The 26324-nt window shown below is 48.8% G+C and overlaps 5 protein-coding genes across 5 annotated transcripts; 2 read left to right on the plus strand and 3 right to left on the minus strand.

Annotated features, from left to right (window-relative positions):
* Positions 1–274: 274 nt before the first annotated feature.
* PC9H_010067 (uncharacterized protein) lies at positions 275–1615 on the minus strand (the record flags this gene model as incomplete). Its single annotated transcript, XM_036779561.1, has 7 exons — positions 275–601; positions 659–799; positions 862–891; positions 942–996; positions 1059–1228; positions 1290–1396; positions 1456–1615. The coding sequence occupies 7 exons, from the start codon at positions 1613–1615 to the stop codon at positions 275–277; spliced, it is 990 nt and encodes a 329-aa protein (XP_036628950.1).
* A 1879-nt stretch (positions 1616–3494) lies between these two features.
* On the minus strand, positions 3495–6347 carry PC9H_010068 (uncharacterized protein; the record flags this gene model as incomplete). The annotated part of the gene is made up of 10 exons (XM_036779562.1): positions 3495–3958; positions 4045–4319; positions 4385–4590; positions 4677–4925; positions 4991–5126; positions 5179–5333; positions 5401–5506; positions 5585–5668; positions 5722–5803; positions 5855–6347. 10 exons carry the CDS (start codon positions 6345–6347, stop codon positions 3495–3497), a joined length of 2250 nt encoding a protein of 749 aa, XP_036628951.1.
* A 1157-nt stretch (positions 6348–7504) lies between these two features.
* Positions 7505–8887, plus strand: PC9H_010069 (uncharacterized protein; the record flags this gene model as incomplete). The annotated part of the gene is made up of 7 exons (XM_036779563.1): positions 7505–7696; positions 7750–7812; positions 7859–8047; positions 8106–8136; positions 8189–8226; positions 8282–8584; positions 8639–8887. The coding sequence occupies 7 exons, from the start codon at positions 7505–7507 to the stop codon at positions 8885–8887; spliced, it is 1065 nt and encodes a 354-aa protein (XP_036628952.1).
* Positions 8888–10909: 2022 nt separating this feature from the next.
* PC9H_010070 (uncharacterized protein) lies at positions 10910–12077 on the plus strand (the record flags this gene model as incomplete). The annotated part of the gene is made up of 2 exons (XM_036779564.1): positions 10910–12004; positions 12072–12077. The coding sequence occupies 2 exons, from the start codon at positions 10910–10912 to the stop codon at positions 12075–12077; spliced, it is 1101 nt and encodes a 366-aa protein (XP_036628953.1).
* An 11719-nt stretch (positions 12078–23796) lies between these two features.
* Positions 23797–24667, minus strand: PC9H_010071 (uncharacterized protein; the record flags this gene model as incomplete). Its single annotated transcript, XM_036779565.1, has 3 exons — positions 23797–23914; positions 23959–24356; positions 24422–24667. 3 exons carry the CDS (start codon positions 24665–24667, stop codon positions 23797–23799), a joined length of 762 nt encoding a protein of 253 aa, XP_036628954.1.
* Positions 24668–26324: the final 1657 nt, after the last annotated feature.

Genomic DNA, 26324 nt, shown 5'->3' on the forward strand with positions numbered 1-26324 from the left:
CCTGAGCTCATTACTCCTTGTCGAAATTACATACGTAGCATCCGGTAATGTGGCTTGTTGGTGGCGCGATCTCAGTAGGAAGTGACACGGAGGATTTAGACATTTGAGATAAGTCGCGAAACATTATTCATCGTAGGTACACACATTGTAGTCAAACATTGTCGTGAGGGATCAATTAAGCTCCGGAAGATACCACATTATACATTAGGCGATGTACATACAGGAAGAGGACATTACAAAGCGTTCGGGGGACATTAATGAGATACATTTACATTTATAACGGGATCCCGTGTAACAGTCTGTGCGAAATGGCGTCGATGATGAATCCGCCGAGGACTATTTGACCGATAGCAACAGTTCCCAAGAACAGACTTTTACAGTCCTCAGGGCGGTCAATGTCTGTTTGGAGGAGTCGATTTAATAGGAGGTACGAAGTGATGGCAATGGCGATATAGACCGGTGCGCCTTGACCGTTTAAGAAGGCGCCGTAGGAGAGGAGCCCAAAGAATCCGATGGCGGTAGCAGTGCATATGGGGATGGTGTAAGTCCCGCAGAAGAGAGCCGGTGAATTGATACCAATCTTGACATCATCAATCTTGTCCTGGAAAAAAACTTCGTATCAGTGGAAAAACACAGACAGTGTGGGATGGCAGCTGACTTGATGCTGATACACAGTTTCGTATGTGAAGGTCCACATGCAGGTACCGATATATATCGGAACCAGGATGTGCCAAGGTAACGAGCCGTTGATGCTCAGGTCGCCCCAACCCATGAATATCCCGACGTTAAACATTAGACCCTGCGATGGTGACCATGAGGTTGGATTTACAACCAATGAGCTGGAAGGTGCTTAGTACTCACCAAGGGGATAGGCGCCAGTCCCATCCAGCGCTATTTTGATTAGGCACATTGACAGGGACGGATTGAACACGAGAACTCACTTTACACGTCGGATAGATAATATACAGGGGCCATGCGAACATTGAAACGTGTAGGCTGGAATCGAATTCGGAGGCGTAAGAATTTCGAACCGCTGACAAATTAGAATGTGTGCATACGAAGTTGTACTCAGGAAGTAGAAGGCCGAACGAATGCCGATGACTGTCTGGATGGCAAAGAAGAGCCATGCACGTTGAAGCGAGATCGAACCGCGAGGAAGTGGTCGGCCTTTCGTTCGCTCCACCATTCCATCAATATCGTAGTCCAGGATGTCGTCAATAGTCATGATCTAGTAGCCACAGTATCTGTTAGTCACGGGCATGTCTGATCAACGGAGGTCAACCACTTACAAGGGATTTCACGCCGAAGCAAAGCGGTACGTAGATGGCAGCTCTCACAAGTGCGTCAACTATCGAAAGATGTTCTTGTGCATGATAGGCCATGGCTATCGACCACGCTATATTTGGAGAGAATCCATCAGCCCGATTTGCAAGGGAGCAGAAAAGGCAGACGTACCAGTTGGAATATAGACCACCCAAAAGCCGATGTTGTTGTGTAGCCGGCAGAGCTCCCAGCATGCCTGCACCTCCTCCTTGCTGGGCAGAGCAATGAAAGAGAGACCGGTGGTCTTGAATGTAGCGTTGTGAGAGGCCTCTGAACCGACGTCGACGACCATAGTGGAATGAACTGAAGGATCAGCAGTTTCAGAGAAACTCTTTATACCGGAATCATGATGCTAGGGTAGCTATTAGCAGCCACCGCCGATCGCATCCAGATACCCAAAGGAACCTTTCATGTGACCTTGTACTGAAAAGTCAACCTTGAACCAAGGATCCAGTACCCAGAGCTCCTCGAGGCATAATGATATCGTTAACCCCACGCCACGCTGAGCGCGCGACCTCATTATCTGCATTAAGGCAAACATCAGATCAGGCAACAACCCTTATTTGAACCCGATCCTTACGCCGAGGTATTTGTGAGTGCAGTACGCCAAATGTCAGTGGCAACCGTTTCTTCTGTTTGCGTGATTTTGATTGCTTCTCTGTTGGTCGCAGATGCACGCGACATGGTTAACTCCAAGGCCAAAAAACCGCACGGTCGATGAGTTTCAAGTTTTCGTTTGCACGTGATGGCTCTTATCCCAACATGCAACCACGACAATCCTGAACAGTCCTCCAAGTTTTCAGTTATCGGCTGCAAGACCAGGAACAATGTACATACTGTGGGTACTTCTCATCGATCTACTTATCAAAACTTACGGCACTCATTGTACATATCTAGGGCGACCCTGTAGGTTTTGCCGAGTAGATCGAATCAAAATCGGGCAGGCCTTGTTCCAATAGGCTGTATAGATCATGCTTGCGATTTGTGGCCCAAGCTCACGTTGAATACGGTTGAGAAACACTTGAAAGACAACAATATTGAATTAAGGAAGTTCCCTCTGCTGATGATACTTACGACGCTACGCGGACACTCCACGGCAATCCTATCCTCTCTGTGGGTGTCTGACCCTTCAAAGGCCACACTCACGTAAGGGGGTCCATGTAGGTCAATGCTGAAAAACATACAAGACCGTACCATGAGGTTTGAAATTTACCAAAATCAGTTAGAACTTTCAATCGCTAAGTTTCCAAAGAGCACCTGTTCCCCCGCGTACTCCTTGTTGCCTTTCGCCGCTACTCGCGACTCTGCATGGAATACTCTATAAGATGATATGTCGGCATCTTGCCATCCGGTTCCAGGAACTGCCTCATGGTCGTTCACAATTCGCTCGTTGATCGCCACCATCAAGGGCAATGCCTCTTCCGTTCCAAACCGCTGACCTTCCTGCTGTAGCTGCAGGCGCTCCTTAGGCAGCACTCACCCATTATCCGATTGCAGGCTACTCACAACTCCCCGCCCAGGCCCATAGCATAGCCGTGTAGCCCCATCGTCAGCTTCTGGCCTTCGCTTGGCAATACCCTTCACCTCGGAGCCCCGGTCCTCTCCCTGCTCGAATGCATCGTCATCTTAAAGGTGATTTGACGAATACCGATATGCCCTACAAGTCAGAGCAAATTACCACTCTATGAATCATCCCTGTAATGGGCTCTACCTCTACGATCAATTCATCTTCAAGTTATCGTCACCGTGATTACCCCGGGATCTCAATTACTCTTGACACAGTGTAAGATGAGATCTGCATAGAGTCTCATGGGGTAGATTGGGCACACGTGTGGAGTCAGAATGCACCACACATCAGCGTTCGACTTGCTAAGCAGATGAGTGATATCAGCAGCATCCTGTAATGGAAGAACCGCTGAGCGCTTGTTATGCAGACGCGGCAGCGGAAGTATTTGCGGCAAGGTTAGTCACCTTCGATTATGACATGTAGTGCCTGCGCCGCCCGATAACTGGGAGTCCGAGCTGGGAACATGGGTATCTTCTACGCACACACGTTGCCTTGTACCTATTCCGAACGCCTCCCAATATCGACCGAGCTTGATTATCATCCTCCTTGGGAGAAGATTTCACGCGAGTCGTCGCGGTGGTTGATAATGATGATATTCTGACAATCAAGGAGCCGAACCGTATCCACCTTCTTTTTCTTTCTGCAAGACGGACCGTACGATCTCTTCTTGCTTCGCAAGCCATATGCCGAAAGCCTTGCACTTGAGCCATCGCTCATAGAACTGTATCCGCTGCTTAGCCGATCGGAAGGGTAGCGGACATCCGTGGTCCTTCAGCGAGGCAAAGAACGCTGTGCGGGAGAATGGCTTGAGACGTGGTGCGGCGGCTGAAATGGATGTTCCGAGAGAAGACCTAGAAGACGCTGGCGATTGTGATTCTAGCGGCGTAACCAACGAAGCCATGGAGGGCGTGAATGTGGGCGTTTGGTGCGGACTTCCTCGCAGGCGAGAAGACGCTGCTAACTCTGCTGGGGATGGTATAAGGGTGTTCAGGTACCGCGTGAGTGGAAGCAATAATTCACGGGTACGTGCGTTGAAGTGCTGCGCAAGCAACAGCGTCGCTTCGACCTCTGTGGGCAAGTAAGTCAAGTCAAATGGAGTACAGGGACGTAGAAATACAAGCACATCCGTATGTTTTCGAGAGAAGTGTACTTACGTTCACGCTCGTTGCCACCTTTCCATGCATCTTCTAGCTTCTTTAGAAGCGATCGGTCCTTGGAAATATAACGCTTGTAGGAACGGCTCTTCCACCCATGCGATCCGAATCCCCCGTTAGCCGGGTCCGAGCCAGAGCCTATACCAAACATGAACCTTGCCTTCGATGAAGACGCTGGTGTTGACTTCAAGCCTGACTGAAAAGTGATGGGTGACCCAACAGAAGAGGGAGTGCCTATGGGGCTATCCACGATAGGCGTATTATGCCCCTGGGACCTACAGCAGTGGATTAACCGTCAACCATATCCCATTCGGACATCCCTTTCAATCATACCACTTACCCAATAACAGGGGTTTGACAGCCGAAGGCAGATCCTCTCAAACTGATGGCGCATCCCCAGTGCATGCATTGTTTCTCTAACCAAGGGTTTGTAACACCGAGAACCAGGCCTGCCTTGCCCGGACGCTTGGCGTTAATCAGCGCTGAACAGTCTGTGTCGTTTATAGTCATATAGGGACGGATGTCATGCGAATGGGAAAGAGGGAGCTACCGCCACCACCGGGATTCCATGATGTGATAGACAGGTTCAACGGTCAACCGAGCACGGCGGAAGAGCGGAAGCCGAGACTCACCCCTCTACCCAGCTCCACAATCCACCAAATAACACTACTGACCAGGGCAGGCGAGTCCCCGCAGACCAGGATAGGTTCACATAAGACGAGGTTTTCCCATATCGCCCACAAATTCGGGAGAAGGGAAGAGGCGGCGAATAGTGGAATGGCGTTTAGCAGATGGGGGATACAAGGAGTCTGTGAGCCGAGCGTGCCACCGTTTAATGCGGCCATAGAAGGGAGGTGGACTGGCGGCGCTGACGCTGGAATCTATTGGTTGTGCTCATAAGCCCGAAGAGCAACGAAGCTGAGCATTCACTGTGGCGGAGACGTACGTAGATACGCGACGATCCCTGAGCGGCGGCAGGGTTCGACCAGAAGAGTTGCTCATCGACACCATGCGGAACATCAACATTGATTTCGGTATCGAGAAACGTCAGAACGACGCTTTCACCGGGGATATGATCAGGCCTGTAGCAGCGCAACAGATTACTAAGGATTTCTTTCCCGAGAGCCTACATACCAGTTTTCCCAGTTCGAGAACGCGTGTTTCAGCGCTCCGATGTCCGTTGATCCAGCGCCGCCGCCGCCGTCTCGGGAGTGTGTAGGCCCTAGGAGAGATAGTACGAGGGAAAACAAAGCAGGGTAGCTATGAAGGGTGAGAAGCACAAGGGCTTGCTGATAGTCCGAGGAGCATCGATCAGTTTGCTACGCCATCGAAGACGAGCGCACGATACGTACACACCTGCCTGTATCCCCTCCTACTGCTCGGGTCCTTGCATTGAGTAAAATAAGAGAATCCGTTGATGAATAGTGGCTGCGAAGTTGGGTAGTCTGGTATAATTGCTGAGCTGGGTATCGTCATGGGGGTAGATAAAGACGAAGTAGAAGAAGATAGAATTCGAGGGGATGAGGTCGGGGTTGAGTACGTTGAGTGCGTGAGGCGAAGCCGGAAACTATGCATCTGACTTCCTTCCTCAAACTGAGGAGAATCGGGAAAAGATGAAAAGGCTCTGAACGAGGACTGCTGTATCAACGTTGAGGCGTGAAGGGAAAAGAACCATACATATTAGATACATCCGATGTGGTCAAAGCCATCGACGGATAGACAGCACACACCACTGGTCCTTGATCGATGTCGAAATCCACTTGGTCCCATTGATGAGCCGAAACTAAGAGAAGGACGAGAGAATACTTACCTACTGCAATTCCAGTAACCCACCGCTGTACTCTGTTCACCGCAGCAGAATCAAGACCAATTGGAAGCACGTTCAGCTTCGGAAAACCAGGTTGGGGATCGTGCCCGTGTTCGATTTCGCTGATATCTGCGGTAGATCGTTCGGATACGCGACGAGGCAGTGAAATAGAACGCGACAAGGATGCAGGAAGGGATGGCCCTGATATCTTGAGACCTTGAGGGCGCGTCATATCAGGACTCGGTGTCCTGCGTGTCGAGACGTTGGGAGAGGAAGCGTGTGCTGGTGTCAAGCTCGTTGTACGCGGCGTCTTGCCGTTCTGAAACCCGACAAAAGTCCTGCTACTGCTCGGGATGCTCGCCGACGACAACAGAGCATCGCCAATATCCCTTTCCTCGTCTTGAACATCAAGATTTAGGGATGCCGGTCTGCTAGGCATGTCTCGAAGAGGTAACGCTATTTGGCGCCCATTGGCTTTTTCACTCGTGCAAAACATGTTGTGCTGGATTGGCCTTGTTCACTTGCTCACTCCCAAACCCCCTGCACATAGAAGATAATTCATTAATCGATGAAACCGGGTAATGGTTTGAGTAGCGAGTTATCAATTTATTCGCGAATTTAACTAATTTCACAGACGACGACGGGGTACTTGGCCAGAAGAGATGTTTTCGATTACTTCTCTATCCAATCGACGCCCAATGCATCTTCTTTGCAACGGCCTCCGTCTTAGACCCGGAGCGCTTCCAGCTTTGCACCGGGGCCTCCCCCATCTCAGATTCTCGTTACGCCTACAGTCTGCCGGTCTACTACATAGACTCGACCGCCAGTCTACCCTAGAAGACCCTCGCCCTCACGGTTCACCTCACCGACCTCACCGACCACTCAAATAACACGCGCACCCTTTCATATCTTTCTGACATGCACTCGTGGACTAACTAGTTTCCTGGAGATTCGGACGACGAGCAAGAGGGTAGATTGTCCCCTTCATGTAGCTTCTACATGGCCGTGTGTTACCTGGTGTGCTTCCTCTTAGCTCTGGCCTGCGGCTTCACTATTTTCGAAAGCATCCAGTAGCCGTATCAGAGTATTACACCTCTCAACATACCAGACGCCGTAGCAAGATGTTGACGGCTTTGGGTTTGTCCTGGCCGAGGCTCTTGTATACTGATCAATAAACAACAGTGTCTTACCTGCTGATATACAAGCGTAGCTCTTGAGCTGTTTGATTTTGATCCCTAGTTATCGCGAATCTACACAGCCTCACAGCGTCAGCCATTTGGTAGAATGTAGACGCGGGTGCATTATACCTCGTCTTCTAATTATGGTCACAGCTGTCGCCAGTTATACGGCGTTAATCTAGTTCATACGCTGCTCTCACACTGCGCTGCCCCACAGTCATCATCGACAACATCCAAGTGGCACTTAACCATGGGTCCTGTGTACTTAGTGACGGGGCCTCACTCGATGTATTCAAGAGGAAGAGGATACCCGATGCGGACATTTGCCTCATGGAAATCCTTACAAGAGAGGGAGGAGGAGGAACAATTAGTGGAAAAGAAAAGGAAAAAACGGGAAAACGCAGAAAAGAGGCGAGAGAGAGAAGAGAAAAGACAGAGGAAAGGGGAAAAGAAGCAGAAAAGAAGAGAGGAACAAATGACAGCGACAGAGGCTCCGGATTCTGACGAAGGTGAGGAAGGAGGGAGGGAGAATAACGGTCGCTCGTCATTGCAGGATCTTACAGATCATATACAACGACAAGGGCAATATCCTGCGGCCGAAGGTGGTTTTGCTGATATATGGTCATGTCTCTTGAACAGTTCCCAGAGTCAAACAATGGGGCAAGTTGTGAGTGAAATCAGTGAAATAAGCGGCATTCAAGTCTGACCACCCGGCTATAGGTTGCTGTCAAAGTCCTTCGCATGGCTCGTCTTGTCGACGACAATGAGTTGAAGGGTCTCAAGGTTAGGACTCATATCTCAACACTAACTGCGGTCTCAATAAATATAGGGATCACAACGGGAATTGGCGATCTGGTACACATTATCCGATCACCCACGAGTGTTACCCCTCCTTGGCTTTTCTCTAGACTTTGGTCGTTATCCATCCATGGTATGCCCATGGATGGAGAATGGAACCCTGCATAATTATCTCAACGGTGCAGGCAAGTCATGGAGGCTAGCTGACCGATATCACATCGTGAGTTTGATCATTCAGGAATAGTTGACTCCAATTGCTAACGGACTACTGCATACAGCTCCGCCAGATTTGTTCAGGACTCGCTTACGGTAGGTGTCACTTTTCACATCACAGTGAACCCACGCTGATGCGCTCGTATAGTACACTCCCGCTCAATAGTGCACGGCGATTTGTCATGTGTATGTATATTCTTCCATTCACTTACGACACCGTACCGATTTCGATTTCATCCAGTCCAACATCCTCATTGATGATAATGGGGATGCACGTTTGAGCGACTTTGGTCTCTCCGCCTTTGTTCCCCTCGCCCAAGCCTCATCACCTACAAGCAGTCCTGACGACATCTTCTCCGTCAAGCCAGCTCTGAAGTTTGAGGTATCCCTTGACGCTGAAACCACAGTGTCTCGCTCCGAATCTTCGGAAATAAAAGGAAATCCTTGCTTCATGGCTCCCGAACTCTATCACCTCGGCAATGATAGTACTCACCGCAAAACATTTTCCAGCGACATATATGCTTTCGGCGGTGTTATTCTTCAGGTACTTATGCTTCCTCTCTGCCTTCCTATTGATTCAATTCATGCTGCTACTTAGACGCTGACTGGAACAATGCCCCATCACGATCTCAGACATCCTGCGCAGATAGTGCATCGCCTAGACCGCGGTGAACCCCCTTTTCAACGCGAAGACTCAATGATTCTCACAGATGACCAATGGATGCTCCTGTGCGCGTGCTGGGAAACACAGCCGTTCAACCGACCCTCCTTATTAGCGATTATGCAGAACCTGCAGAATCCGGAGATTAGAAACTATGCCTCCAAGTTTCCCGTGCTACCTCATTGAACGGACATTGTCCTTGGCCCAGCCGTGACTATAGCAAGTGGAATCGTGGAGACGTGGTCGCCAGCAAAGATAGATAAAGGGAATGCCGTACGTTCAAAAGCTCCAGCTATCGTGTCTTCAACTTCAACCTCTAAACTTACTCGCGGTCCCTTTAGTGCGTTGTCAAAGTCTTTTGTCGCTTACCAGAAACACATAGGGATGCCACTCTCAAGGTTTGAAATCCCATCACTCTGTCATCAATCTAGGCATCAATTTAACTCCTAGGCGATCCGAAATATTGGGGGAGGGCAACACCAGAATATACACCCTTACCTCGCCACCACAGAAGTGGGTGGTATGTTGGGCGTTGTAACAACCCCCATGTCTAGTTGCTTGCTCTCCTATCTGAAAACATCGCGAGCAGGCCTGGTGTCCCAAAGGTTAGCTCATGTGCGTAATCTGTATGGTCATGTAATTCGTAACAACTAATTCACACCCCATCTAGCTTCGGGACATAGCTAGCGGCCTGTCTCATTGTAAGTGCTCGTAGTGACACTGCCTATCCTGTGTCACTGCTCGTCCGTTAACCCAATGCATAACAGTCCATTCTACATATGTCTATTGTACATGGGGGACTTACAGGAGTACGTGCTATCTTCTGAAGATGCATCATCCATTTACCTGTTATCCAAGGAGTCCATCTGTATTGACAAAGCTGGGAACATCAAATTGTGCAACTCTGAGTTAGCTCCGCTTCTCTACCGATATGCTACACAGTCAGATCTTCGGGAAGTGTACGTCAAGAATTTCCGATGGGCCGACCCTTGTCTCTGGTACTACCTATTCATCAATCAACTGCACAATTGGAGACATGTAGAGACATTCGGTACTGACATATATGCATTCGGTTGCGTCACATATCAGGTAATTTCCCTAATCACTGGCGGGAAAATCATGTCCAGTACAAGTTGAAGACATTTTGACAGATGGTTTCCAACGAAGTTCCATTTGCCCTTGTGGCATCCAACGAGCGCGAGCTTTGGTATGCTACAGTTCAATCAGCACCAGAACATTTCTGACCACGAAAGTCTTCAATGGTTTCTGCAAATATATGGAAGTTGATGGAAAGCTGCTGGCACGCGGACCACGATTTCCGGCCAACAGCAGACCAAGTCATAATTCAACTCAGTCAACTTGGAGATTCAGATATCCATTTTCAAATCCACGGCCGTAGGTACTTGGACTTGTTCAATTTAAACAAGTACTCAACCAACGATAATACGTAGGGAGGTCCTCGACTCAAGGAGTATCAAAGAACTTGAAAGCTCATATGTAATCTATCACCACCAGATTTGTGATTGTTACACTGTACTCAGGTTGTGACTGCCTTTATGCATTGTCAAATATACTGAAAACAGCTGTGGACAACATTTGGCAGGAGTAAAGACCCTCATCGTACCGCCGTGCCATGAAGACTCGGAATGTCAACGGTATATCCAATACCCATCTGAACTGTCTGCAGGATTACTCTTCAGGATTCAGTGAGTGCTTGAATACAGCAACGGTACTACACAATGTGCAGAATGAGCTTCAGGGGGACATAGACGTGTTCTGAACTTCAGTAAATCTTGTCTTATATTGGACATCGGTAAATACTGTTAGGTGAAATGTGCCATGCAGGAGGAGCACTGACGGCTGTGGGCTTGTAGATCAGCCTCTATAGAGTATAACAATGATACTAGCACTAGTAGAAGAGAGTACTAAACTTTAAGGCTGGAGTGCTAGACCTGGTGATTAAGTTGGTACTATTATTGGGCTGAATACTTCGCTTGAGCTGACTTGTACAATTTCAGGACCTTTTCAAGCAGATATATCTGTGCGCACCAGAGTCCTACTCTGGAGTACCCCAAAATGTGATGGTGGCAAGATGAGCTATAGTTGTGTCACTGGATGATGTTGATTGCACTTCGCATCTCTACTGCCACTTATTCCACTACCACACACAAGGCAACTCAAACCACAGGAAGATACTGTTTACGAACAATGCTGACGTTGCTCAAGTTACCACCCAAGCTCTTGCTAAACGTCGCTGGTTATTTGACCAAGCCATCGGATTGCCTGGCGCTGTCCCTAACTTGCTGCAAACTTCAAGTCACCGGAGAACAACAGCTCTACTCCAATGTAACACTTCGCTCAAAGCACGATGCGGCTGCAGATAACTGGGTAGAGATGTTATACCATTGCTTAACCTTGTTCGAACCGAGATGCGAGTGGGTTCACAGTCTCTCCGTCACTCTTGTGCATCCCCCCACACCAAGGGAGCTTGAGAGACTTACTGCTATAATGCACCTGCTCTCTTGTCTGGACAATCTCAAGCTTGAGTACTCCTCTACCGCGCGCAATCTCAAGCTTGAGTACTCCTCTACCGCGCGCAATGTCAAAGCAATTGACCTCCGACCTCTCCTCAAAGTCTGTTCCATGTCACCGGAATCTTCGCTCCGTCGCTTCGTATGGCGCAACCTTGATACTCTCAATGAAACTTTTGTGTCCTTCCTTTGCTTCCACCGCAGCCTACAGCACCTGGAATTCAACTTCGAGATACCAAAAATAGGCATCAAGATATTGCCTAATATAGAAGTCCTTCGCATGCCTATTGCGACTGTCCTCCAGCTGCTTCCTGGCAGACAAATTCAGTGTGTCAAGACGGCCATCAGTGATAACACACCCCTCACATGGATGGGTATGAGTTTCCTGGATATGGAGAAGATTCAAATTTTCTCTTCAACTGTCTTTGGAGGCGACGAGGGTGTAGAAATACACGAATCCCTTGTTCAACAGTTGGGTTGCCTTGAGTTCCTCGAAATACTGTTAAGAGCCACACTCATGGGGGCTCAGGATACACGCACCCACGGGACCACAGTTCCATGTAGAGGCGCGGAGGGGAACGAGGGGAGCAAGGACATACAGGCTTGGCTTCAGCTACTGGCTGCGCCTCCCACACTCTTGCGTGCCCTGTATTTCCAGAGGGAGTCCTATGCGGGTACCGAGGGTATGGGCGGAGGCGAGGGGATGCGATGGGGGGACCTCAATAGAGAGGCGAGGGTGCAAGTGCGGAAAGGAACTAATATTCAAACTAAGGTAAGTGTATGTACAGTACAGGAATATATACTGGGGAATACACGGCGTCTGCACGTTCACAAAACAGCAATGAGTTTGGTAGGAATAAGTACAGCATGCTTGAATATGTACAAGTCCATAGTCCGTGACATGTCCGTGTAGCTGCGTGTGTGCGCGGCCCGGGTCCGTGGCCGGAAATGCCCGTTGTAGCCCTAAGGGGCCTCCTGGATGCGCCTATAACAAATACAGGCAGGTGCCTCGTTCCCAGTTATGATACGAGGAACCTGACAATAAGGCACCCTTTACTATAGGATGAAACGGTGATTACAAGCATGACACTGTATTTCACGAACATCAAATTTCTCCAGCTGCGTAAACTACGGGGATCCTTTTCCCTCTGGCAATTTTTCACCGTTGTTCCAACGCTAGAGTGCATTGAGATTCAGCCCAACTCAAAGCTGCCAATCGGTTGAGTCTCTGCAAGGTGGTATCGAGGGGAGACGACCGCGTGTCGTCTTGTGGAACTGTAAGCGCAACGAGGAATGGCTCCACGACTGGAAGATGGTTGTGGAACATGAATATTCGGCTGGCTGTAGATAAAGCTTTATGCACTGTCCGTGCTTCTACTCGTAGCACTAAGATGGCGAGTTAAATATGAGAAACTGTTCTGGGCTCATGTGCGACAATGTGGACATGGATGCGAGCTCCTCACTACCAGCGACTGGATCGAAGCCCTCCTCCCAGTCTTGCCACCATTGGGGCGGCAGGAAGTCTCGGGCTTGTAGTCTGACTGGCGTTGTTGTTCCAAAGAAGAAGTTGTACTTAGGAAAGAAGTTAGAGGTCGAGTCTGTGACATACCCGGTATCTAAGCTGATGCAGCAGAGGCTTGGCATAGCTACAAATGCGATTGCGACCCCTTCACTCAAAGTGTTCTGGGCACGACCATCATGATGCTATGGGTCAGTGAACTGTAGGTGCCGACACTTCGTTATTCCTACAGTGACTCAAAAAACCCTTTCTATGTTGGTCACTTTTGCACAAAACACTAAATAACGGGGGAACTACTGAAAATGGTAGCTCAGAGTCAGTGTAGCGTTTGTAGTGCCCCTTCTCAGCTAAGTGACAAATCTTGATTCAAGTCAATCGGATAAGTCTAGAATATTCTACAGAATTTCTAATCAAGGAATGCATTGAAAGGGTTTTTTGAGTGTACTATCTAATACTTGGTATTCCCCCCTTTGGCCTTGATAACGGCCTCAATCCTCTTGAGAAGGCTTGATATAAGGTTCTGGCATACCTCCACATCAATCCCATCCCATACCTCTGCAACCCTCTCCCATAATTCATGTACTCCTCTAGATGGTGTACTGTAGGTGTTGAGTTGGCGTTTGATGTGCTCCCAGAGGTGTTCAATGGGATTAATATCAGGAGACTGGGCAGGCCAGTCCATGACCACAATCCCTTGATCCTCAAACCACTTCTGTGCCAATTTTGAGGTGTGCTTGGGGTTGTTATCCTGCTGAAAGATCACATCCTCTGCAGGAATGTTGCACTCCTCAATGGTGGGAAGGAGACCATCAGCTAGAATGTCCACATATTGCTGGGCATCCATCCTCCCCTCAACCTCAGCCATTCTCCCCACCCCATTCCATTCCATCACCCCCCAGACCATAATATTTCCACCCCCATGCTTGACAGTTCCTTCAACCTCCCGATCCTGCAAAGGTGCCCCCTTCTGTTTCCACACCCATTTCCTACCATCTGACCCAAATCTGTTGATTTTAGTTTCATCTGACCACAATACCATCTTGAAGTCCTTCACTGTCCAATCCCTGTACTTCAAAGCCCAAGCAAGACATGCTTTCTGATGTTTGACCGATAGAAAGGGTTTTTTCTTCTTCACCACAGCCTTCATATTGTTTTTCTTGAGGACATTGCACACAGTTTGTGTGGAGACAGGGTAACTGAGAACTTTGTTCAAGTTTCTGGTGACCTGAACAGCATTCTCAGCTTTTCCAGAGTTGATTTGGCTGATGATTGCCTTCTCATCAGCCATAGTGAGCTTCTTAGGACGTCCACCCACCAGGTTTTCCTTGTTAGGGATTACCTGGCGAGCTACCCTAGAGACAGTAGCTGCACTACAACCCAACTTGAGAGCAATCTTGGCCTGAGAATGGCTGGTATTAAGAAGGGCAGAGGTGATATCGGTGCAAAGGGAGTTGGGAATGGACTTCATTGTTGTAGGGAAGATGAACAACTGACAAAGCTTATATATAGTGCAGGTTGTGCCTGGATAACTAGTAGATGACATCATATGTGTCATCCTGACGATACTGAGACTTTATGATGAGTAATAGCCAGGAAAAAGGCATTCAGAAACCACACTCAAAAAACCCTTTCAATGCATTCCTTGATTAGAAATTCTGTAGAATATTCTAGACTTATCCGATTGACTTGACTCAAGATTTGTCACTTAGCTGAGAAGGGGCACTACAAACGCTACACTGACTCTGAGCTACCATTTTCAGTAGTTCCCCTGTTATTTAGTGTTTTGTGCAAAAGTGACCAACATAGAAAGGGTTTTTTGAGTCACTGTATCTCGGGGCTTTGGCACAACATCATTACTGTAGGCGCCTTGGGCTAAATGACAGTGCATTCAATGTCTGAAATTTCAAACCGCTCACATACAGAGGGGACAATTGTAAGCTCTCAAAGTTAGGCATGAAGTGAGGGACGTGGTGAAACATTCAAACTGAATGCATTCCAAGACGCAAACCACTACACTGCAAAGTGCATCTGTGTCCAACACTTGCCAAGTGGAATAGCTGACATCCGCGGCGGAGTCTATTTTCAAGTGTGTGATGTGCCTCTGTAAGGGGACACTCCTATTTTCTCTCCTTTCCTTCATTCCATGGACTCTTACCTACATTCCCTTCATTCCCCTTCGTTCCTTTTCGCTCCCTTTCCTTTCCACTTCCTTTCCACCCACTCCTTTCGCATCCGAGCCGCGTCCGGTGACTCCGGAGTCTTCCCGCACTCCGGACACTTCGGACTCGCTCGGACTCGTCTCGGACACTTCGGACTCGCTCGGACTCATCTATACTCTTCGGGGCTCGTCCGGGTTACCTCTATCCTTTTCCCCCACTTCATTACTCTTCGCCCTTACTTCCCCAAGTCGCTGGCACGACTCCTGTGCATTTACCCTCCACTTCATTATCACATGTTTCCTTGTACCTTGTGGTATTTGTTCGGACTTGTGGCTGGTGTACTGTACAGTTATCCTGCATTCCTCTCACGCTACTACAGTATATACTTCGCTTCCTAGCATGGAGAATCCTTATCCTGTTCTCTTTGGATTCTCCCTCTGCTAGGTGAGCAGCCCTCTCATGTATTGTAGTTAGCCTTATTCATTATCTTTGGATTCTCCCTCTGCTAGGCCTGCGCTGTCGGCCATCTTGAGGTTGCCCTTACAGCCTCCCAATGAAGAAGCTCAGTGCCATCCAGATAGAAATGTGGAGCACCCTGAGGCAATCTAAGCTACTTCGGCGAATTCCAATAGGTTGCGCGCTGCTTCGCACGGAAGGTATGTGGAGATTTGGGATAAATAATTGTTCTAGCAAGGGTTGATCATCGATGAATTGGGAGGATTTTTCAGCATCCAGTGACAGACCGTAGGAAAGCCACGAGAGGCATCTAAGAAAAAATGGGGTGGGAGAGAATTTGACAAGATTGTGGAGGTCTACTGTGGGCACAATGGTCTCAAGTCCATCTTCATCAATGCATAGATGCTGCAAGAATGGAAGGTGCTGAAGCATTGGCCTGAAGACAGGCCGGTAGAACCAAGGCTAAAAGGCCTGGGCGGGTAAAGCAAGCTGTTGCACATGAAGTCCGCAGCGTCCTCCAGTAGCCGCGGTTATTGTATACAGAAAACACATTCCCTTGGTAGGAGGAACTTGTCCCGGCATGAAAGGAAGGATACCCTGGCATAGAAGATGGGTTCAACAATTAGGTGAAACTGGTGGGAGACGAATAGTAGTGTATGGAGGGTGCGACGGTCTGAGACTTTGATCAGTGCAATCACCAGCCGAACGAGTTCCACAGGCAGTGGCGGCATCCTGGTGGAATTCACAAAGAACAAAGACAAAGTCTAAGTTAAATTTCTTTAGGTTTGCTCAGCCTCTTCGCTGCTTGTACTCACTCACGAGACCAGATTACGGTAGATTCAACGCTGATTTTCCAAGAATTTAGGTACAGTTGAGGACAGTCAAACACCGCTAAAAAATGAGAGTATTTAATTCACCCCCGGACTTGCGTGGGATGTGTAGCAGCTTGGAAATGTGTTAGAATGATACCGGGCTCAAGAGAATCTGACGAGCTGTTCTTCCTAAATAAGCCAATTAATGAAAAAGTAGCGCAAAATTTTGGCGCAAGTCAAAAACAATTGATAAAATCACAGAAAAATCGCCAAACACTTCCTTTCAATTAGTAGATCATGGATCCGAAAGATTGTAAGGATCCATTGAGCCATTGTTGAGGGAAAAAATGTTTAAGTTTGTGATTCATGGTGTCGGAGATACATGATAAACTGATAATTGTGTGCTGCGCCACAATGTACAGCCCGTTCCTTTGAATAACATGAAGCGACGGGGCCGCCCACCGAAATGAGTGAAGCAGAATATCATTGGCCTTTGAAACCAGTCTGACTCTGCGTCGGTGTCACCCAGTCCCGCAGCATCTGATCAGGAAGGCCGGAAAATTATTCCTGAGCTCGTATCGGAATCCGATGGCCTCCAGGTCATTTTTGATAGTGTTAGGGTGAGCTGGGAGCAGGAGGACGATGCATGGGACCAGTCAGACATTGATGAAGAAACTGAACTTGATAGGATGGCTGATGAGGAACTGGCAAGGAAATTAGCAGATATGGCAGAGGAAGCTGATGCTGCTGATGGGGAGTGGCTGCCACCGCGGTTAAGACAGCCAGTAAGGACAGCGAAAGGTGCGAGAAGATTAAAATGTGTAGAGATCTCATTTATTCACCATTGTATTTTGAGCAGAGCGTCCTCACGAGTACGTTACAGGCCCTGATGTCTCGCGCCAATCGGTTTGCAGTCAGCAACATTATCGTAAAGCTTGGATTGGACAGACTCGCCTCGATGAATACAATTTTCTCACCATGCAAACGACCCCAAAATCCCAACTGTTAGATGTGAAAGATGCTGCTGAATCAGCTAATGATCCTGGCCAACTTTGCCACTTTGCGCATCAAGGGGACCTCTCACATCCAAGCCAGCCTTGAGATTGCACGTCTATGGCATGAAAAGACTGGCAATTGGTTCGCTTGTCGTGTTCAAGACTTGGCATGACATTACCAGAACTTTGAACAACTTCCAAAGGAACAGCGAGGTGGAGTGTGCATGTGCCACTCTTGGCTTCATGATCCCGCTGTGCGATCTCGCGTTCAATCCTTCCTCAGAAATGTGCCTACTGGCAAAGTAACACCCCAAGTACTCAGCAAGCATGTCAACAACACAATCTTCCCCGAGCTCAGGATCAATACTAAGAAACCTCTCAGTAACTGTGCTGGCGCTCATTGGCTTCAGAAGTTGGGATGGTGTCACACACTGGTGAAGAAAGGAGTGCATATGGATGGGCATGAGCATGTTGATGTTGTCCAATACAGAAATGCGGTCTTTCTTCCGCAAATGGCCAAATACGAAGCGCGCATGGTCCATTACGAGGGGCCTGAGTTGAGGCGAGTGGAACCAACACTTGCAGAGGGAGAAGAAGAGATAATTCCCTTATTCCACGATGAATCATGCTTCCATGCAAATGATCAGACAAACCAAGTGTGGTTGGTTTAATCTCACGGGCAATCACTTGCAATAACTAATAATAATACTTCAGGTTACAACCTGGTGAACAGCCGCTTCGCAAGAAAGGAAGGGGCAGGTTAATCCATGTATCTGACTTCATCAATCCAGAAACTGGGCGGCTTGTGGTTATTGATGAACACGGCACGATCACACACGATGCACGGAAAATCATATTTCCTAGCTCCAATGGAGATGCATGGTGGGATACAAAACAGCTCCTTGAGCAATTGAAGACTGCCATTACAATCTTTGAGAAAGCACATTCTGGCAAACTGTTATAGGCGCATCCAAGGAACCCTTTAGGGGCTACTAGGGGCGCATCCACGTGCGTTCCTGACTATGGGCTCGGGCCGCGCATACACGCGGCCACACGGACTTCTTGGATTACGGACTAAGTACATATTCGAGCACACTGTAGTTATTACGACCGGACTCATTGCTGTTTCGTGAACGCGCGGACGCCGCGTGTTCCCCAGTATATATTTCTGTACTATACATACAGTTACCTTAGTTCAAATATTAGTTCCTTTCCTCACCCGCACCCTCGCCTCTCTATTGAGGTTTCCCTCCGTCGCATCCCTTTGCCTCCGCCCGTACCCTCGGTACCCATGTAGGACTCCTCCCGGAAATACAGGGCACGCAAGAGTGTGGGAGGCGCAGCCAGTAGCTGAAGCCAAGCCTGTACGTCCTCGCTCCCCTCATTTCCCCCAGGCATCTACGTGGAACTGCGCACCCGCGGGTCCGCATATCCTGAGCCCCCCTGCAAGTGTGGCTCCTAAGACAAACACGCACTATTCATCTTCGATCAGTCCTCCGCTCATGCATCCCTTCCAGCCAATGCTTTGAAAGCATTTGACATGAATAAGAGTGATGGTGGGAAGCAAAGACATCAACAAGACACAATGATCCCAACGTCAAATCCAGATTCACGGTTCCGAGGAAAGCCTCAAAAGATGACACTGCCGAACGGATCTCCTAAGGGGTTGAAGTCGGTCTTGGAAGAGCGAGGGTTTAACGTCACAAAGCCTCGTGCCAAGTGCTCCCCTGTCTGTCCATTTGAGAACCAGGACTGCTGCATGGCTCGGTTGCTCAGTCAGCAGGACGACTTCAAGAATCAGCCATCAATGGTCAAGACATTGATCACAGATGTGGGGCATTACTGTATTTTCTTGCCTAAATTTCACTGTGAACTCAATCCAATAGAAATGGTGGGTGTTATTCAATTATTGCATACAGTTATTCACTCTATCATTATTTCAAGTACTGGGGATGGTGCAAATACCGATATCGTGAGGCGGACAAGAAGACTTTTGAAGAAGCAAAGCAAGCGGCAATCCGTTGTCTTGATGGTTGTCCTGCGGAGGTAATCCGTCAGTTCATCAATCGTTCTTGGCGATTTATGAGTGCATATTGGCTTGGTTTGACAGGGAGGGCAGCAGAGTGGGTGGTGCGAAAGCAGAGGCAACATCACTCAGTCTCACGATCGGCGATGATGGCACTTGAGTCAATCTTATTGCACTAGGGGCTACTAGGGGTAGTTAGTCGGCATCTGAAAGGCCCACAGAGGTACACACAATTCGATTTTTTGGGCCAAAAATATTGGTGCCGCCAAATTCTCGTGGGAAAAACCTCGGAGTTGGTTTTTCTGACGCTTTTGACCATCCTGAGTCTGAATCTGGATACGGTTTGCCTCCAAAAAATCTGGTTCATGTGCTAGCATTTTTGCGGTGTTTGACTGTCCTCAACTGTAGGAGGAAGAGAAATGAATGGGGGGTAGGCCTTGTAAGCGATCAGATGACGCCAGTGATCTCTTGCTCGGGACACGTGCCAGGACCAGGGAGCGCCAGTGGGACTGGGAACCAGGACAAGGCGCGGTGCCAGAGCCCAATGAGAAAGCTACCCGAAGGAGTACCGAACCAGACAGGGGTCGGCATCCAAGGGGAAGCCAAGCCCAAAGGGCCGAGCTCAAGCCATGGAAGGAGGGAAGCGAAGAGCCGGAGGCTTGAAATGCTGAGTAGGAAGGGAGGCCCAATGAAGGCGGAAGGATAAATTGATGAGTCGCTCGCAAGGAGTGTCAATGTAAAGTTTATATGTGTTGCTTCGCCAGTGACCTAATTGTTGGATTTCATGGTCGGCGAGACCGGCTGCTGCTGCTGCAGTGGCGGCACCCCTACGAAAGCTGTGGCCAGAGAAAGCTTTCACATCGTAGCCAACTGTGAGAAGACGGGTGTGGAGTGTGCCAATGAATACTTGGTGGGTGAGAGGTCCTTCGAAATAATGGGAGAACAGGGGTTCGTCAGGGGAGCGAGGGTCGTGTTGGATAAGAGCTTTGAGGGCTGACACTGGACAGGTGATAGAGCCAGGGGCGGCTGCGACGAAAATAGGGACTCCTTTTCTGAAAGGATCAGTTTTGGAGGAGGGGAGCGTGAGGATGAGAAACTCAGGGTTCTCAAATGATGGCTTGAATACAACAGATCCTCGCGTGAGGTGCACGCTAGGGTCGAATTTGGCATTGCTGTTAAGTGTGAATTCTCCACAGCGCAAGAAACCAGCGAAGGCGAGAGTGGCGGTGTCACACTAAGCCAGGTTAATGAATTAGTGCCCAGATGGTCGTGGACTACAGCGTCGAGTTGCACCTGGTCGTTCGTTGATTTCGGAATTATTGGAATAGAGGAAATACTCTCAGAAGGGTATGGATAGGGTGAGGTCGGTTATTAGAAATAGTATGTCAATCAACAATACTACTCCTAAGTAGATAGGGGTGTGGTGGTGTATCTACTTGTATGATAAGTAGCAAGTATATACGGGGTTATAGGTCTATATAATAAACCTATGGAATGAACTAGATAGCTAATAAACTGAAGTTAGTATGCCAGAATCCTACTCGTTTCAGATCTGGACTTGTAAAGGTTTTCCCTACTCGTTTCGGGATAGTCAAACTGTCAAAATAGTGTTACTGACACCTACTCGTTTTCAGTGCAGACTTAGCTGTTAGTGCGTTACTGTCACCTACTCGTTTCGGTGCAGACTTAGCAAAAGAAATAGACCGTACTTACTTTTCAGGTCTCTACAAACGGTAATGCTGGTATCCTACTCGTTTCAGATACAGCCAAACTCAAGAGCTAGAATGTGGGTGATAACTTGTATATTTATTGGCAGAGAGACTAGCTCCCTTTTATACCTAAACTATTTGTACCTAAGAACAATGGTAAGAATGGTGAGGTAAATACAAATAAATACGGGGAACAATGGTCTTTAAGAAACAAAGACCTACAGGAATAATAGGACAAATAATAGTACACAGTAGTATAATAGAGGTAGGACAATGGTCTTTAAGAACAAAGGCCTATTAGAACAATAGAGTAAATAAGGGTATACAGTGGAATAATGGAGAGACAGTGGATACCATTATAAGTGGTTTCCATATCAACAATAGAAGATGTAGAACAATAGAATCCATAACTATTGGTTTCTATGGTGAATTTCCATGACGAACAAACGTCAATGGAAAGATAGAACAATAACCCAACAATGGATAATATCCTAGGGGCTTCGCTCCTAGGGGTTCAGGGGTTCATCCTAGTTCCTAATGTCTTTATACCGAACCTATGTTCTGGTATGACAGCGGCAGCACAGAATGTGAGGTCAGGGATAGAGTGTCCAGGATTGAAGTCAACAATTTGTTGCAGAATATCGAGGGTGATAGGGTGTTAGGGAGGCGGCAAGCATGAGTACGAGCCGCAGCAGCAAAGCCAAGGGGGGAGACCTGGTAGTATGATCATTGAGGGCTGCATGAACATTGGTGTTGTCAACGTGGAAGACTACATGTTGTCCAGACCACAAGTGGCCCCAGCAGAGGATGGATTTCATCACGGCGTAAAGTTCTTTGAAGTTAATCAAGGCGGCGCAATGTCGGCGAGGGACACGAGAGGAGAACCATTTATTGCCCCAAACTCCCCTAGCCCCTTTGTGCCACTTGCGTCCGTGAATACGTCAATTAGCCCTGACGGCTCCTTGTCAATAAAGGAGACGCCGTTCCAAGTGAACGCGTAACACGTCCACCAGTGGATATCTCGTCATGCATAGTTAGAGATGTGTCACACAGTGAATGGGGAGGAGAATGTTTTGGAGAAGTCAATTAGGCGGCGTAGGAAAGCGCAGGAGTAGGGGATTACTTGTGATGCGAAGAATAAGAACCCAGTGATGTAAGGGGACACTCCTATTTTCTCCTATTCCCCCTGTCCCGCCCCCTTCCTCCTTGTTCCTTTCCCCTTTCCTTCATCCCCTTTCCTTTCCTTTTGTCCCCTTACCTTTCCGCTTCCCTTCCGTTCACTCCCTTCGCATCCGAGCCCTGTCCGGTGACTCCAAAGTCTTCCCGCACTTCGGACTCGCCTCGGACTCGCTCGGACGCTTCGGACTCGCTCGGACTCGTAGATACACTTCGGGGCTCGTCCGGGCTACCTCTATCCTCCTTTCCCACTTCATTACTCCTTGTCCCCACTTCCCCAGGTCGCTGGCACGACTCCTGTACATTCCCCTTCCACTTCATTATCACATGCCCCCTTGTACCTTGTGATATTCGTTTGTACCTGTGGCTGGTGTACTGTACAGTTACCCTTCATTCCTCCCACGCTACTACAGTATATACTTCGCTTCCTAGCATGGAGAATCCTTATCCTGTTCTCTTTGGATTCTCCCTCTGCTAGGCTTGCACTGTGCGGCTATCTTGAGGTTGCCCTTACAAGTGAGCTCTTGGAGTTCTGTCAGATGGCATGATTTCTTGATGCTCCACGCCGTAAGGAGGTCACGAAGGTAGACAAGTTTATCGTCAGGAAGACGGGCTTCCATGGCAATGGTGTCCAGCTCGATCCTGAGGAACTTGAGTGAGGTGGTGGGCCATACCGTTTTCTCGGGCTGAAAGGTTAAGCCGAGCATTGTACCAAGACCTTGTACCCATTCAATGGCTTCGTTAGCGAGGGTTGGGGAAGTGGAGGGGGGGAAAATGCTAAGGAAATAATCCAGATAATGCCTGATTTGTGCAGGTATATTATGTATGGTGCTGAGCGAAGCCCGAATATGAGAACCATGTAATAGTAGAGTTCGCCTTCCCAGGAGCAACCGATGAGATAGCAATCGCAAGCGGAGATTGGGATATGACGGAATGCATCTTTGAGGTCGAGCTTGGCGAGGAGTGAGCCAGGGCCCGACGATCGGATTGCGTCAATCGCATATGAGATCATCTCGTAGATAATACTCACCTCGGAGTCAGGGATGCCGTTGTTGATCGAAGAGCCACGAGGCCATGAGAGGTGGTTGATAACGCGAAACTTGTTTGGTTTGCGCTTCCGTGATACCGTGCCGAGTGGGGAGGTGTGGAAGGAAGGATGTGGCGGTGTGCGGAAAGGGCCTCGAATGCGCCCGTCGGACGCAAGTGCTTCGATGTCGGCTCTGATCACGTCGGGATGCTCCAGGGCGGATATCAGGTTTGAGCAAGTCTGATTCTTGTAATCACCGGAGTAGCCAATCGACACTCCATAATCTATGATGTGAAGAATGCTGTTGACGAAGTCTCTATCAGGATAGTCTGCTAGGAAATGGTCACATGCTCCGTGTACCAGTGTAGAGCTGACTTTAGCAGTGCCAGGGGCGATCTGCTCAGGGGCTCGGTTGCACCGAGGGTCGGAATTAGGACAAGTAGGGGTTAAGGCGCTGGGGCGGAATTTATTAAAATGTGGAATACAAGTAGCGTACAACGTAGCCGGGATTGGTGCTAAAGTATGTGATGACATAGTGAAATGAGGTTTGGTTTTAGTGATGTCGTCCTTGGGGCCAGGACGGGGTGGAGACAAGGGAGGAATGCTCCCCATCCTGCCGGGGCCTCAAGCTTGTTTTGTTGAGCAAGTGGAGCGGCCATGGGCATCCAAATTGCACGAGCTGCATTTATGGAGGCGGTTGTGACGACAGGGGGAAGCACATTTGCCGTTGTTGAAGTTCTTGCAAACTTCTTCCTGACGGGAGGTGCCCGATCTCGATTTGGATTTGGATGATGTCCCAGACCCTGAAGCTGCTAGTTGAGCGACTGTGATCGAGCCTTGGAGGAACTCGGCTACTGCGTCAGAGTCAATCTTGCCCCATCCCGAGTAGTTACCCTGTTCCATCTCCCGGAGGCGTTTGGCGTGGAATACCATGTGGAAGTCGAGAATTGCTTTGTACGAGTAGATGGAACTATAGTAGTTCAGCATCTTCAGGTAGAAAAAACCTCCATGTGCTATGTGGCAGACCATGGCTGAGTTGTTGGTTGTGAGGGCTATGTGGTTGGTGAGGATATCCAGATAAACGGTGAGGGCGCGAATGAATAGCGCGAACGACGGCAGCTTGCGTGAGAGAGAGGCTTCGGCAATTTGCAGCCCGTCTGTGGTCATGAAGAGGGAGTTGGGGTTGAGTTGTTTAACATTGGTGGACGTGATCAGCTTGTGCAGCTGCTGTGGCCGTAACTCATGCTTTATTACCAATAGCAGAATCGAGGATTCGATTTTGGGGAAGCATGTGAGAATGGAGGACGTACCAGCTGCTGGGTTAGAGGTCGCAGGGGGAATAAAGGGGGGGCGTCCATGGCGTTAGGGGGCGTATGAACAAAGGCGGGGTTCATGAAAGGCTGCGTTGGGGGCGGCGACGCGCTTGGTGCAGGAAGCGGTGGGGTAGAGGTTGAGGTGGGTGGCGCTTGTTGAACAGACAGCATCGAAGGTGGCTGAGCGAGAGCGCGAAGCGCACCTAGAAGCTGCCCAAAGTTGTTGTCCATCTTTTCGGACATTTCTCCAATGAGTTTGTCATTGTCCTGCCGAAGTTGGACATCGCCATTGCGATGTCAGTGCCTTGAGGCTGCTGCTGAGCGGGTGGAGAAGAAGGAGTTGATGTTGTGGGAATATCAGTGGGTGCCATTTGTGGTGAGTTCTCAGGCGATGGGAGCGGAGGCTCGACCATGGGTTCTTCTCTGCTTCTTGGGAGGAATCTGCCGTTGGCGTCTTGCAGGTGTGGCACTGCGCGTAGCTTGGAAGCGGTGGGAGCCAGGGGCACGCTTGCACGGAGAAAATGTGCTCGAAGCTATTGAGCATAGAAGTGAGATAGAGAGACGATGCTACTATATGTAAGGCATACCTATCGAGCGTAGAAGTGAGATAGAGAGACGAGGGAAATATACTATAAGCGCGAGACTATATACTATAACGCACAAAGGACAAAGGGAAGTGATAGGAGAAAGGGGAGAAAGGAGGAGCACATGCCTCACCCAATAGACCGTGGATAAATAAATCTATCCACCCAGCCTTGTAAGCGATCAGATGACTTGGGCTTGAGGGCCGATGCTAGAAGCATGGCATGTACGAGACCGTTGAAGACTGGGGCATACTCAACACTTGGGCCACATGTATTTGGGTCATGTTCAGAATTCCCAATTGCAACTATCTGAACTTTGATGCTTCATACCTTGTTTTGTGGCATCTTGCACTGCATAAGAGATGTTGGCAACTATTGTAGGCCATCCCCACACTAATTACTCTCTCTCAAGCTGTTCTAAGTGCTGCATTGCAAATTGGGCCTCATCGCCCAACCTACGGTTGGCCTCATTCGGCCCCTGGTTAGTTTGGGTGCCCTCTTTATGTCCTTTGTTATCAGGGGCTATCAAGAGGGCTCACATGACCACTTACTTGTAGTGCCCTTGTCGCAAAAAGTCTGGCGATGTTAGGCGCTCACTCCAGCCAATCAGAAGAGAAAGAGCTTTTTTTCGAGCAAATAAAGACAAGCATCCAGACAGCCAATAGCGGGCTGAGAAATCCCGGCCGAACCAATGAGATCGCTGTTCCTAGCTCCTCGTTGGACCCTGTCCCAACTTCATACTAACGAGCCTCCATTCCATTCCGGTCTCGTAATCAGTAATTTATAGCCTGCCACCACGTCACGCGATCGCGACGCGACCGTGACGAGCCGCCGTGATGGCAGTTTCAATCACGACAAACGACTCGGGTAGGCCAAGGTAGGAAGAGGCACATTTCTTTCTGACCGCTCTTGTGCCCTTTGAGTCAATGGAATACAGAACCTATTTATCTAATTCTATCGTAACCTGCTTCGTTTTCAAGCAGTCGAACTAGTTAATTCCGTAAGTCAGAAATCCAGATTTTCATACGAAAGGGCGCAGTGCACGTACCTTCAATGACATGAATTCCATAAACGCGTACGCGTCGAATGCTGCGTACACGATGTAAGCGTATGTGAAGGGGGCGCTTGGGTTTCCTGAACTCACAGAATGTAAGTGGAAACACACTTAGGTCCGTAGCACGGAAAATAGAAACACCAGAGAGTTAATTGATATATTCCCATGGACTCGCCTCGAAGGGCGTAGATTGAATCTTCTGTTGATGTTCACGACACTTCTCATATAAATTGTGAATCAAATTCAGAGTTTCTGCGTCGCC

Source organism: Pleurotus ostreatus, assembly GCF_014466165.1.
Source record: "Pleurotus ostreatus strain PC9 chromosome Unknown scaffold_7, whole genome shotgun sequence".
In the NCBI taxonomy this organism is placed as follows: Eukaryota; Fungi; Basidiomycota; class Agaricomycetes; order Agaricales; family Pleurotaceae; genus Pleurotus; species Pleurotus ostreatus.